The 13,890-nt window shown below is 32.0% G+C and overlaps 1 protein-coding gene and 1 pseudogene across 2 annotated transcripts in view; both read right to left on the reverse strand.

Annotated features, from left to right (window-relative positions):
• Positions 1-13,890, reverse strand: part of UBR1 (ubiquitin protein ligase E3 component n-recognin 1) — a 134,192-nt gene that overhangs the window by 89,507 nt on the left and 30,795 nt on the right. For both annotated transcript variants that reach the window (XM_074365981.1, XM_074365980.1), the window contains 3 exons: positions 8,198-8,454; positions 6,210-6,288; positions 1,966-2,076 (listed from right to left, as the gene is read on the reverse strand). In XM_074365981.1, coding sequence (XP_074222082.1) covers positions 1,966-2,076; positions 6,210-6,288; positions 8,198-8,454 — 447 coding nt within the window. The remainder of the gene's footprint in view (positions 1-1,965; positions 2,077-6,209; positions 6,289-8,197; positions 8,455-13,890) is intronic.
• On the reverse strand, positions 2,091-6,196 carry LOC123619685 (ubiquitin-fold modifier 1 pseudogene; annotated as a pseudogene).

The following is a 13,890-nucleotide window of genomic DNA, read 5'->3' on the forward strand; positions in this document are numbered from 1 at the left end:
TCTTCTGTCCATTTTTTAATTGGGTTGTTTGTTTTTACAAAATCATATCATCTGCAAACAGAGCTAGTTTTACTTCTTTCTTTCCAATCTGGATGTCATTTTTTTCTTTTGCTTACCTAATTGCCCTGGCCAGAACCTCCAGTACAATATTGAATGGATATCTCTGTGCCAAGAGCAGAATCTTTGCCTTATTCCTGATCTTAGAAACTATCCAATATAGTTGTGAGTTTTTCATATGTGCCTTCTATCAGGTTAAGGAAGTTCTCTTCTATTACAAGTTTGTTAAGCCTTTTTATCATGAAAGTGTTGGATTTAGTCAAATGTTCTTCCTGCATCTATTGAAGTGATTGTGTGGTTTTGTTTTTTATTCTATTTATATAGCATATTAAATTAACTAATTTTCAGATGTTAAACTATGTACTTTATTTTACATCATAAGAGGATGCTTATTATGTCATATCACCCTACTATTCATAATCACACTAATATTGATGAGTGGTTCCAGGTGATCACAGTATGATACCTCCCCACATTTTGTAAAGTTTCATCTTTCCCTTGTGACTAACAAGTAATCTATGAGATGGTAATTTAGAATCGTGTGAATATTGTTCCTCATCAACTCAAGTTTTAAGAGTTTTAGTGTCTAGTAATGATCCTTGTCTAAAATATTTCCTTAGAGTTTGCAAAATTTTAATTTTTCTAATTCTATTATGCCTCTGTTAGATAGAATTCCTCTAGAAAGAAGTTTTACCTAATGAACTGAGATACTTGTTTACAATGAAATATAATTCCTATTGAAAAGGCACAATAAATGCTTAGTTCATTCCCTTTAATCACCAATTTTTAAAATAAGGAATTGATATAACAACCACTGCCATGACAACAAACAAGTTTTATTCTATCTAGCTCTCGTGTAAGTTTCATTAGTAGGGAACCCATAGATCTTTATCTTGAATATTATTCGATCAACTAGTGGTTATTTACTATTTTTTTTTTAATGCTCCAATTGTCCAATTAGGTCAATGGGAGCCTTTTCAAGCTGGGTCTTAAGTCTTTTTGACATAAACCCACCCTTACAAGCTTACCTTATACATTCCCTAACTCAGATCTGGAATCAGGTATTTTCACAAATCTTGATTTCTTTTAGTGGGGAATTGTACATAAGAGATCAAAATCTGGACCCTAGGTGTGTTCACGGCTATATAGTTATCAGGAACAGTTTAAAGAGTACAAAAACTATTTACTTCTTGAAGTTTCAAAAAAGATTACTCTGTGAAACTATTTGAACATGGCATTATTTAGTAAGTACTTTCCTGTGACAATTTTCTAAATTTCTTCAATAGTTATTGACAATTCAAGGTTTCTCTGTTTTTGAATAAATTATGGCACTTTATACTGTCTGATAAAAGAATCCATTTTTAAATGTATTAACACAGAGTCACAGAAAGAGCCTTTTATAATCCTTCTGTATCTGTGGTTCTATGGTTATTTCCCCATCTCATTTTTCAAACGTCTATATCTGGGCTTGCTCACAGTTTTTGTTTTTGTTTTTTTTCTTGATTAGGACGTACAGGATAATCAGTTTGCTGGCTTTTTCTTTAAGATAAGCAATTACTGAATTTATGTGTCAATTCTACTGTTTTTTAATTCATTATATTCTCCTATTAATAATTACTTCTATTTCCTCTTTCAGGCGTATATTGTTTACTCTTACTTATCAAACTGACTGCTTAACAAGAAAGTATTCTGAGTTCCTTTTCACTGTAAATTCATTCCTTCTTTAGAGAAATATGGAATATAATTATCAAACCCTTAAATTCTCTATAGTCAAATAAAACTCCTATTTAAATATTAGAACATAAAAATCAGGATTCTCAAGAGAATTCGGCTTATCTGATACTTACTTCTATTTAATTTCATCAAGCTTAAAACAGTTAGCAATTTAAAAAATAATAATATTCTTACCTCTTTTGTAGTACCTATTTGTCCAGGTTCATGACTTATACAAAAAGGGCCAGTTTTCCATGCTTCTGTGTCTCCACAGTCACAAAATCCTCCTCCAGAAGAAGTATGCATCTGATAAATGAAAAATGAGTTTGTCTTGATTTCAAAACACATTACAAAGCAAAGAGGAATGATAAAGATGACTCAAATAATAAATGCTCCTCACTATTTCAACCTTAATTGCTTTCAATGTTATAGATATATGTCAAAAAACATTTAGTTAGCCAGAAAAAAAAAATCCTAAATACTTAATCACAACAAAAATGAACCTTCAAAAATGGTACTTTTTTAAAACATACTCAACGTTTTTATTTTATTTTAATTTTGGGCAGAGGGGAGTCACTGGTTTTTATTGTGAATATTTTGCAAATGCAAAAAAAAAAAAGAAAAGGTTAACATAAGCTGTAATCCATGTAAACAAGACTATTAAGAAGGAAAAGGAGGAGATATAAGTATCATGGGTATATATATATATATATATATATTTTTTTTTTTTTGGTCTTTTCTCATCCTTACGATTTTCTTTTTTTCCCCCAAATTTTTAAATAATACTTTGTAAAACTTTGTACTAATGGAGAAGAAAAGATTGTGAAGTGTGCAAAAATAATCTACATTACACATAGCAGAACAAACAACTCAAATTTGTATCTTTGTTATTTTCCTGTTTTCAAAAGTTTTTTTTTCTTGATGCTTCTACTTTATTTTCAATTCTTTCCATTACAACTATTGGATTCTGCAAGATCATAACTAAAACTCTTTGGTATGGGATATTTTACACATAAGGGCTACATCAAAATTCATTTTTTGGCTCTTTGATAAAAATTAAAATATATGAACATGTGAAGTTTGACACTTAAAAACAACCTAAAGGAAAAAAAATTTAAGATCACTAAGTATTCATTGATGTGATCCTTTATCATAAATGACATACGAGGAATTCAACTATTTTTTGTCTGCAAGTCAGATGCTACTCAAGTAAACTGCCATGTACAATTCATAATCCTTTTAAAATTTTAACTCAAGGACAAATAAGAAGATTCCTACTTGTAAATATTAATTTTCCAAATGTTTTCAGAATTATCAGCAGCATTCTCCAGTTATAAAACACAGCTGGATGATCCATTTACCCCAAATGAACTACCTGTGCGTGTTGTGACGTAGCAATGAAAGGCTATGATCTTCTGTGGTACTGATACCCTCAAAGCAGAAACATTCCCTCTTCACAGGAAGAGTGAAAATAACAAGAAAAGTCACCTTTCGTTATTTCATCAACTTTTCATGTTTTCATGGTATTTTAAGTGCCTGATATCAATTTTACAACAAAAAGACTAATATTTATTCTGAAAGGTAATTGTATGCTCCAAGTAGCAGATATGAATTCTAACACGATCTCTAGGAATCATTCACAGTTCTGAATCATGCTTTAGAAAAACATTTCCAGTGGTGCAGGATTTATTTCTATTCCATCACTGGTAATAACTGCACATGTCACTGCAAGAACTTAAAATTCTTCTGCTGCAAACTTTAAGACTGCTGTGAAAGATGTACTTTTGGGAACACTGAGTACTTTATAAGGCAGCTGGTCGTGACATCATTGTAATCTCAAAGAAAACCTTCAACATGGTGGAGGCGGGTCCTCATTTCCTCTGTGATGCAAAAGTTGTGTTGCACCATCCTATGACTAAAGGTTTTTCTTGGTTCTTTTTTCACATACTGTTTAATCTTGGGACTGCTCCCCTATCATTGCCCTTTTCTTCCCCTTCTCGGCAGCAATGCATATCACCTCTTCTTATCTCTTCCAATTTTTTTTTTAACAATGGCCTCATTTTTTTCTTTCATTAAGTTTTTAATTATACAAAAGAATATACACAACGTATAGGCAAGTTACAAAGTATAACTGATCCAGCATCCAACACAAGAGCATATTAGTACTGTTAAAGCTCTCTGTGAGATCATCCAGAGTCCCATCCTCTTACCTGTCCCAGAGGTTACTATTACTTGATTTGTGTTTGTTACTCCTTTCCTCGCTTTTCCTTTAAAATTTCACCACACGTAACACGTATTCCAGAAAGATTCTATCAACTTATTCTCCCATTAAAAGTGTTCTGTTCTCTTCACACTCACTTTTGACGCGTAATATTTTTTTAAGGCTTATAAACATAATTTTTTATTTGTTACACAACTGTCCATCCTTTTGATGACTCAAAGGTTCCTGAGTAAGCTATGGAAGCACCTTCTATAAGAAGAGCTCTGCAAAAACCTAAAGATGATAAATCCAAGGATGCTCCAGCAAAGTGCTTTGTGGTGGAATGCAGACTGATAAACTTTAAATACTCCAAGAGAGCTTAGTGAAGAGGGTCCCGAAATTTAACAGACAAGTTTTTACCAGTCCACAGGAAAATCAGAAAAGAAAGGAATGTGCTGAGCTCTTTCACAGAGCTACATATATGCAATTTAAAGAACTATTCTGAGATTATCCTACTTTCTTGAAATTAAAATTTGTCTTCATAAAATGATAGGAAATGGTAGGTATTTTGTGGTTGTTGTTCATGTGCCCTTTTTAAAATCAAAATAGAACTTACTTAGCCAAATAAAAACTTGAAAACCTTATGTCTTACCCAAAGTCTTCTGAAAAGGTACGGGCAAACAAAATCCCAAAGTTTGGCAAGCACAGACTAAGGAACTAGAAAATTCTGGTCTTGAGCCCTCAACATCTCTCCTCCTTAATCCCCAGAGTTAAAATGAGAAGAAATTAAAAACTTCCTCCTTGTCTCTACTTCTGGCACTCTTTCCTGAGTTCTCTAAGAAAAACCTTAACAAATGGAGATGACTGGGAAATATGGACTATAGCCAACGATCAACTCTGTAAATTCCAGGAGGTATTGGCTTTGCAATCTTGGGAAAACATTTCAACCACACTATATGATAGGCTCCTCAATTTGCTTTTTCTTGTGCACAATAATAAAAATACCCAGAACATATATCTACAGCCCATCATTTCCTGAGAAGCAGAAATGTTGAAGCCATTTTTAAAACATGAAATGCACTTTCAGCTCTATGGAAGACATAGTCTATATAACTTCAAGATGTTATTTACATTTACACAGGACCTTGAGCATATTATATATACAAAGAGATACATCCATTATTATGTATGTCTAAGCCGAGAGCACAGAACCAATATTATTAAATATTATTATTTGAAAAGTACATTTCAGCTCAAAATTACAAGGCTGTCTAAAAATGTTTAACAGGAAAGGCAAAAGCCCTCAATTTCATTAGTAATTAAGAAAATTAAATTAAGACTACAATGTGATACTACTGTATACCTAACAGATTGGCTAAAATTTAAAAGACTAGAAACACCGAATCTTTCAAGAATGTGGAGCCATGGGGACCCTCGTATAATGCTAGAGAACCTATAAACTGGTATAGCTACTTTGGAAAACAGTCTGACATTCTCTACTATGACTCAGCAACTCCTCTCTGTCTCTCTCTCTCTCTCTATATATATATATATATTCTATATAAATATACACACTCTGGAGAAGCTCCTTACATGTGTACCAAAATAAATAAATAAGAATGTTCATAGCAGAACTGTTCATAATAGCCCCAAACTGGAAACAATGTACATATTTATATGTAGCACAATGAATAAAGACAACATGGATTATTAAACACTATAAGGTAAACGGACAAAATACAGCTATATACATAATGCTGAGTAAAAGCTAGTCAACAAGAAAAAGATGCAGAATGACTCCATCTATAGAGAGTTCAAAAACAGATAAAACTACTCGATATGATTTGGGTAACATAAAAGGGAAATCGAGGAAACTATTATCACAAAACACAGGAGAGAGGTTACTGCAAGGAGGGAGAGAATGATGGTGACCTCGAAGGGACAAATGCAGGGTCTCTGAGAACTGGCAATGTCTTACTTCTTGATCTAAGTAGTGGTTACACAGGTGTTCACTTTATAGTTATTCTTTAAGCTGTTCATATGCTTTATACCATCTTTTGTATAAAAATGATGTATCTCAACAAAAATTATACGCAGCTGCCTCACATATGTTTAACCAGAGCTAAAGGTTCACATATCAGAGCTGTTATAGCAGGTATTTAAGTGCTAGTCAGGAATTTAGACTAGGTGGACACCAGATTCCTGCTAATATAGAGATTTTATGGATCTATTTTCATACCTTGTAACGATGATTTTTATGAACACTATTCTGGAAGCAGTCCATACAGAGTACACATGTTGGATCAATTGCACAGTCCCTGAAAAAGATTAAAAATTAGATTCCAAAAATTAGATGACTCCCACTAATGCTCAAGGTATGACTATAACATAATGCGAATGAGTTCCCTATATGATGCACAAACTGAGTACGAAAATGCTTTAAAAATTAAATTCCAAATAATGTTAGCCCCATGTTAGCCATATTTGAATGTGTAAGTCTGGATGTTTGGTTTTGTTTCTCCTAAATTATCTTCATTACTTTTGAAGCTTTCACCTGGTTTCAAATTAAGTTACAATTCAAAATTAGTTTTGTGAAAACTGATCAGCTTTTTTTTTTTTTCATTCTCTGCATCACCTTTTCCTATTACACTTACAAATATATTTTACAGACATCAATTGTTCACTGGTAAATGAGGCTTGGTTCAAGACAAAATTCATTAGAATATTAGCAACATAAGGGCAGGAATTTTTATTTGTTTTGTGTAATATGTCCCAAGCACGTAGAGCAGTGCCTGGCACGTGACAGGTATTAAATGAATATTCATGGAACAAATTAAATTCAATCTCTCATAATCTCTTTCCTAATAAAAATTTTAAAATGTATAATTTTATTTAATATTTTTAGGGAAACATTAACAACAATATAAATTAGCTCAGAGTACAAAACTACTTTTTAAAATATTCTATTTAGAAAAGTTGAGTAGATGGTTAGGAAGTTTTAAAAATAAACTTTTAAAGGCTAATAAGAAACAAAGATTGCCTAATAATATTCTCTCAAATATATATGACCTATTAACCTATTGAGGGCAGGGTTTCTCAACTTCAGCAGTACTGACATTTTCAACTGGATAATTATTTGCTGGGGATACAAGAGACTGTTCTGTGTACTATAGGATGTTTAAGCAGCAACCCTGACCTCTTCCCACTAGATGCCAGTACCATTCCCCTAGTTGTGACAATTAAAAATGCCCTCATGACCCTTCTGGAGAAATGAGGTATACAAATATCTACTATGCTTTAGTTGAAACTGACTGGGCTTCAGCTAAAAATATAACAAGATAAATGAACTTTACTATGCTATATAGCAAAATACACAAAATACAAAAGCTGATTTTTCTCTGAGAAAAGAATAAAGAAAGGTAGTATGTTCTAAATAACTATTAACTCTACATAAACCAGTCAAACCTAGAATTATAGTGAAGCAAAAACAATTCTCTGTATTTATAAAATCTAGATATTCATACTCCTAACCTAAACTGCCCCTAATAAAGGAGAAAAGAAACTAAAAGTGCTGCTAAGATCTAAAAGTTAAAAGTTTCAGGCAGGAGTAGAGAATAAAAACATTGTGTTATCTTGCTATTTAAGACAACTGCTCTCACAAAAGGCAAAAAAAGTAAAGCTGTTTTCAGGGTCCCCACCACTGGCTTCTTCTATCCAACTAAAATACAAATGCTCCTACAGGTCCATAGTCCTTTGCCACCAAATCTCATGTGCTGGCAAAAAATGACTTGAAATTACAAGAGACTATAGACTTTATTTATACCACTTGCTGTGAACAGTTACAGATTTCTTACAGAAATGCTGTGTTTGATTGCTGGAACCTACCCTGATTCTGCTGGGGAAGTATTCAGGATTCTGAAATACATGTGGCTCCAAGAGTTTCAGAGAAGAGTATATGGACTAAATTATAAACAAGGCAAAAATCTATCACTTTCATACTTTTGGAAAACAGGAAGAAAAAGTGAAAGAACTGTTTAAGTATAAGCCATATATTCAAAAACAAGCTGTACTAGCAAAAACAGATATACAAGTGCACAATAAAAGGAAGTTAATTATGTAGAATTAAATACATCATAAATACTAATAAACCAAGAAAGGTACATCATAAAATAGATGCAAAATACAAAGTTATAATTATAACCAATCCTGTACATTTCTAAATCTTACCTACAAGAATATGTTGTTTCTCCACTTTTGAAAACCTTCCCACACAGCTGAAATGCTCCACTGTGCTTCAATTTCTCTAAGCAAATGTCTGGATCTTCTCCAAATAAGTACCATTCCAGCGGGGTGAATATTGACATTTGTATACTCTCCTCTTGCTTTTCCAAGTCCGGATCCATTTCAGCAAAATAAATTTCTGGCACCAATTGTGCCAAGTGGTTCAAGAAAGCAGTATAAAAATCAGTCTGCTGATCCCACCACTGAAAAACAAAACAAAAATTAAACATTGTTACGAGCTCCTTCTAGGGGCACAAGTAATGGCATAATTCTCTGGTTTCAGAGAAAGTGACTTACAGTATATTCTTATTTTATTCTTCACCAATACAAAAGGAAAGCAAATGATTTTTTTTTTAAGGCCTTGGAAATAAGTGGTTTCCCACATACCAGAGATATCTGGAAAAAAGAAGAGCAGCTATAATAGATGAGAATTACTTTGCCCTCTGAAGTGGCCAACTCCTGGTGTGTGAAGGTGATTCTACTATCAGTCAGGGGCTGTACAGCAAAACATTCCCCACACTAGTAGTTTATTTTATTTTCTTCCAGTTTTATTGAGGTATAATTGACAAACAGCACTGTATAAGTTTAAAATGTACAGCACAATGATCTGACTTACATATACCATGAGATGATTACCACAACAGGTGTAGTAAACATCTGTCATCTCACACAGATATAAAATTTAAAGAAATAAAAAAAAATTTTTTTTTCTTTGTGATGAGAATTCTTAGGATTTACTCTCTAGCAGCTATTTTAAGGAACAACAGCATTTAAGGAAAGATCAAAATGAATGAGTGCCAAGTTTTTGGAACACAAAAAGCACTAACTATAAAAAAAGATAAATCAGACATCATCAAAAGTAAAACCTTCTGCTCTTCAAAAGAAACTGTTGCAGATGACTTTTCTGCCATGCTTATTTGCATATGAAAACATGCTCAACATCATTAGTCATTAGGGAAATCCAAATTAAAGTGACAATGAGATACCTCTAATACAACCTAAAAGAGTATAGGTAAAAAATAAAATAAAAACTTGGCAATGCCAAGTATCAACAAGGATGCAGAAAACTGGAAAAAGAAAGCTCTGGTAGAAACTCAAAATGGTACAGCCACTTTACAAGTGAGTTTAGCAGTTTCTTACAAAGTTAAATATACACTTACCATATGACCCAACAACCAAACTCCTAGGTATCTACCCAAGAAATAAAAACTTATGTTCACAAAAAAGTTGTACATGGTTTCACATTATATATAATACATAGCAATTTTATTCATAATCACTCAAAACTAGAAATGATCCAGTTGTCCTTCAATTGGTGAATTATACACAAATGTGGCACAACCAAACCATGGAGGACTGCTCAGCAATAAAACGACTGAATTATCAACACATGCAACATAAAAAGAAGTCAAACTCAAAAGGCTATGGACTACTACTGCACCTTAGCAATTGGGACCAACTTCATGTTGACAGCAACTGTCTGAACTGAGCAATTTCCAACTCTATGCCAAATTCCTGATTCCTGTGATAAGTGGGTTTAACAGACACCATATGCAGATTTCAATAACACCACCTTTATCTTCAATCAAACGACAGCTTTCTAAGTATCAAGAAATGCTCTATTAAAAAAGATATTCATGGATTACTCATTAGCAATTTGGCCTTAAATGTGAGGTCTGATTACCTCAAACCACTCAACCAGCCCAACATTTTTAATGCCACTCAGTGTCAGTAGGCTTCAATGAACAGAGGAAGAAGAAACAAAACTCTCCATTATCAATCCAACATTGGCAATTTGGTTGCAGTTAATTTCTTTCCAATTAAATTAATATTGTTCATTTGAAATGGGTGGGCTCTCTGGTTTTATTAACATTTCATGTTTGTTTTATTGATACATAAGAAAGTGTAAGTATAAACATTTATACTAGTGTTCTATTTGTACACATTTAAGTTATATTCTAAATTTTTTTTTTAATTTTTGAAAGGGCTATGTACTTGCTCTACACCAGAAACTAACACACTGTCACTGACTATACTTCAATTTAAAAAAAAAAAAGGCTATGTACTATATAATTCCATTTATATGACATTCCAGAAAAGGCAAAACTACTAGACATGGATGATAGCAGAGTGGCTGCCAGGGGCTGACTACAAAGTGGCTGTGACAGAATTTTTGAGGGCAATGGAATTGTTCTATAGTATGTGTATTATGGTGAAGGTAATGCATCTGTTGGCAACTGTCAAAATTCACAGAACTGTACAATAAAAACTTATTTATGTAAATTTTCACAGTGAATAAAAAAGAATACAGTTTGAAAGATGAAAAGGAGAGAGACAGATTGAGAGAAAATATTTACAATAATACACTAAATACTTTCCCCTAAAGATCAGGGACGAGGGAAGGATATCTGCTCTCTCCTATTCAATAGCCAGTGATCACAGCTAGTGAAACAAGACAAGACAAATATATGAAAGGCATGATGATTGGAAAGGAAGAAAGAAAGCAGTCTCTATTCACAAATGATATGATTATCTTCATAGAAAACCCTAAGCAATCAATTAAAAAACACACATATAAGAATTTTAAGCAAAATGAGCAAGCTCACTAGATATAAGATCAATATATAAAAATAAACTATATTTCTATATATTAGCAACAAACATTTTTTAAAATTTCATTTTCTAATTAACATTTACAATAGCATCAAAAAACATAAAATATTTGGGAATGAATTTAATGAAGAATGTGAAAGAGCTCTACAGTGAAAACTACAAAACATTATTGAGAGAAATTTCTTAAATATCTAAATAAAGGAAGAGCTACATCATGATCATTGATTATAAGAGTCAGTATTATTAAGATATCTATACTTCCTAAACTGATTTACAGATTCTACACAATCCCAGCAAGCTTTCTTGTAGAAACTGATGAACTGACCCTAAAATGAATATGGAACTGTAAGGGACTTAGAAGATACCTAACACTACCTGCTTTCAGGACTTACTATAAAGATATACTAATTGAGACAGTGTGGTATTAGCACTGAGATAGATATATTTATCAATGGAACATAAGAGAGAGTTTAAAAATGAATACACATATAGTCAACTGCTTTTTTAAAAAAGGAACCAACACAATTCAGAAAAGACTGTATTTTTAAAAACTGGTATAGGAGTAATTAGATAACCATTTGAAAAAATGAACTTCAATCCATACTTCACAACATATACAAAAAATACTTTGAAATGGATCATAGACCTAAATACAAAAGCTAAAACTGTGAAACTTCTTGACAAAGACATAAGAGAAAACTTTTGACATTCTTAGGGCAAAGATTTCTTGGACAGGGTAGAAAAAGCACTAACCATAAATAAATAAATAAATAAATAAATAAATAAATAAATAAATAAATACATACATACATACATACATACATACATACATACATACATACGTAAATAAATAAATTGAACTTAATCAAAATCAAAGCCTTATTTTCTTCAAAACAAACAAGAGTAACTGATGCCAAATTCTGCTACTCACTATGCATCTTTCAAATTTTTCATACAACCAAACAGTAAAGACGAATTTTAGAACAAATATATATTAAAATGAACATACCATAACTTATTGAATCTAGCTCCCCCTTCTATGAAATTACACAGAAGTAGGAGGCAACTAAGAACTATATTTATCATACACCAAGACAACTTAACAATAGGGCACAGGATATCCATTCACAAGCTATCTACATAGTTAAAGCCTTGGCCCTTTTGACACAAGAGCATCCTTGTCCCAAGATGTGAGACAACTATTCAGGCCACTGAGTAGTGGTATCTTGGCAAAAAAATTATCAAGAGAATGAAGGCATTCTAGAAAAAGTAATAGGGATGGAAAATTAGGTCTCTTCAGTCTGTAAAAACAAAGGCTAACTAATGTTTATAAAATCATAAAGAATTTTGACAAGGTGAACACATACTTGTTCATGATATCTTAGAGTAAATTAGCAGGTACCCCCTTAAAGTGTCAAAGACAATCTTCAGGGCAAACAGAAGGAATGAGAATTCTATTCAGCTACAATAAACTTATAAAACTTGCCCAATTAAGTTTTGTAAGCTGAAATATAATTACAATTAAGAATTCACATAAATTCCATAAGAGGTAACTAAGGGATGTTACAGATTTTTAATTATATTTAAGGCTTTCTGAGTTTGCTCTCCTGAAGCTCGATATGCCTCCATAAAGAAGTTCAACTCAATAAAATTTTATGTAAAACATTATGGTACTATTGGGTATTACTGTAGGAATTAAATTAGCCCATTCTCTCAGAAGGGTAATTCTGAGATAGTTTTTAAATTTTTTAATTTATATAAATTTTGACCCAGAAATCTCCACTTCTAGGAATTTATTTCTCAGATAAACTCAAATGTAAAAAAGAAATATACAGAAGTATTTTACTAGCAGCATTATCTACAACAATAACAGACTAGAAACAACCTAAATGTTCCATAACAAGAGTTGAATAAGTCATGGTACATAAATTCAATGTAGCCATTATAAAGAAGGGGTGGGCACAGATCTATATGAACTTACATGGAATATTCTTCAAGTTATATATTGTTAAATAAAAAACAAAAGGTACATAACAGTGAGTACTGTATGCTACCATTGGAAGGGAAAAGAATGAAGAGAAAGAGATATATCTCTATATTCTTACATTTGAATAGAAAATCTCTGAAAGGATTCAAAATAAACTATTAACAGTGGGAAGAGCCCTATATTTATTTTTCACTATATACCTCTTTCTACTTTTTCAATTTTTTACTATATACATTATCTATTAAACATTATTTTAAAGCTTTTCAATTTACACATTTCATGTAGATTGTTTTTCATAACAGAAAAAAAAAAAAAAAAACCTTAAGAGCCTGCAAGTCCATCAACAGGGGAATAGATTAAGAAATAGCGGAATCTATCATTTAGCCATACTTGCCCAACTGTGCAAAGATATATATTCCAATGTGTTTACTGTGTCACCTGTAACCATGAAAAAATGAAGTCCACCTAAATGTCTATCAATAAAGGTACATCCGTACCATTCTATGCAGTCAGAATGCCATAAAATACTGAAGACTGAAAAAGCAAGTTTTAAATAATATAATTCCATTTTCAAAAAAAAGTCTAAATTTTATTTGCTTTAAACATGTCTACACATTTGAGTTTTCTAATTCAATATACATACATGTACATCTATACATATACTTTCTTAAATATAGAATAAGGGTCTAGAAACATCAAGCTGTTAATTAAGAAACATCAAACTGTTAACAGTGGTTACACAGAGAAGAGGAATTTTAACATTTTATTTAAAATAATGTTATATTGTATGACTGTCAGATAACTCTCAATACTTATGTAACCAAGAAAAAAAAAAACTCTAAAAAACCTGTAAGATATACACCCATTTAAAATGATGCAAAATAGTCTCAAAGGATCTCCTGGAAGATACTTAGTAACTTCAAAGGAAAACACCAGTCACTATAAAGAAGAGAAACCTTGCAGATACCAACTTAAGCAAGTGACTAAGTATCACCAGTAATAAGAAAGAGCGATACCAAGAATCCCTTAATATGATGCA

The sequence above is a fragment of the Camelus bactrianus genome, chromosome 6 (assembly GCF_048773025.1).
Source record: "Camelus bactrianus isolate YW-2024 breed Bactrian camel chromosome 6, ASM4877302v1, whole genome shotgun sequence".
Classification (NCBI taxonomy): domain Eukaryota; kingdom Metazoa; phylum Chordata; class Mammalia; order Artiodactyla; family Camelidae; genus Camelus; species Camelus bactrianus.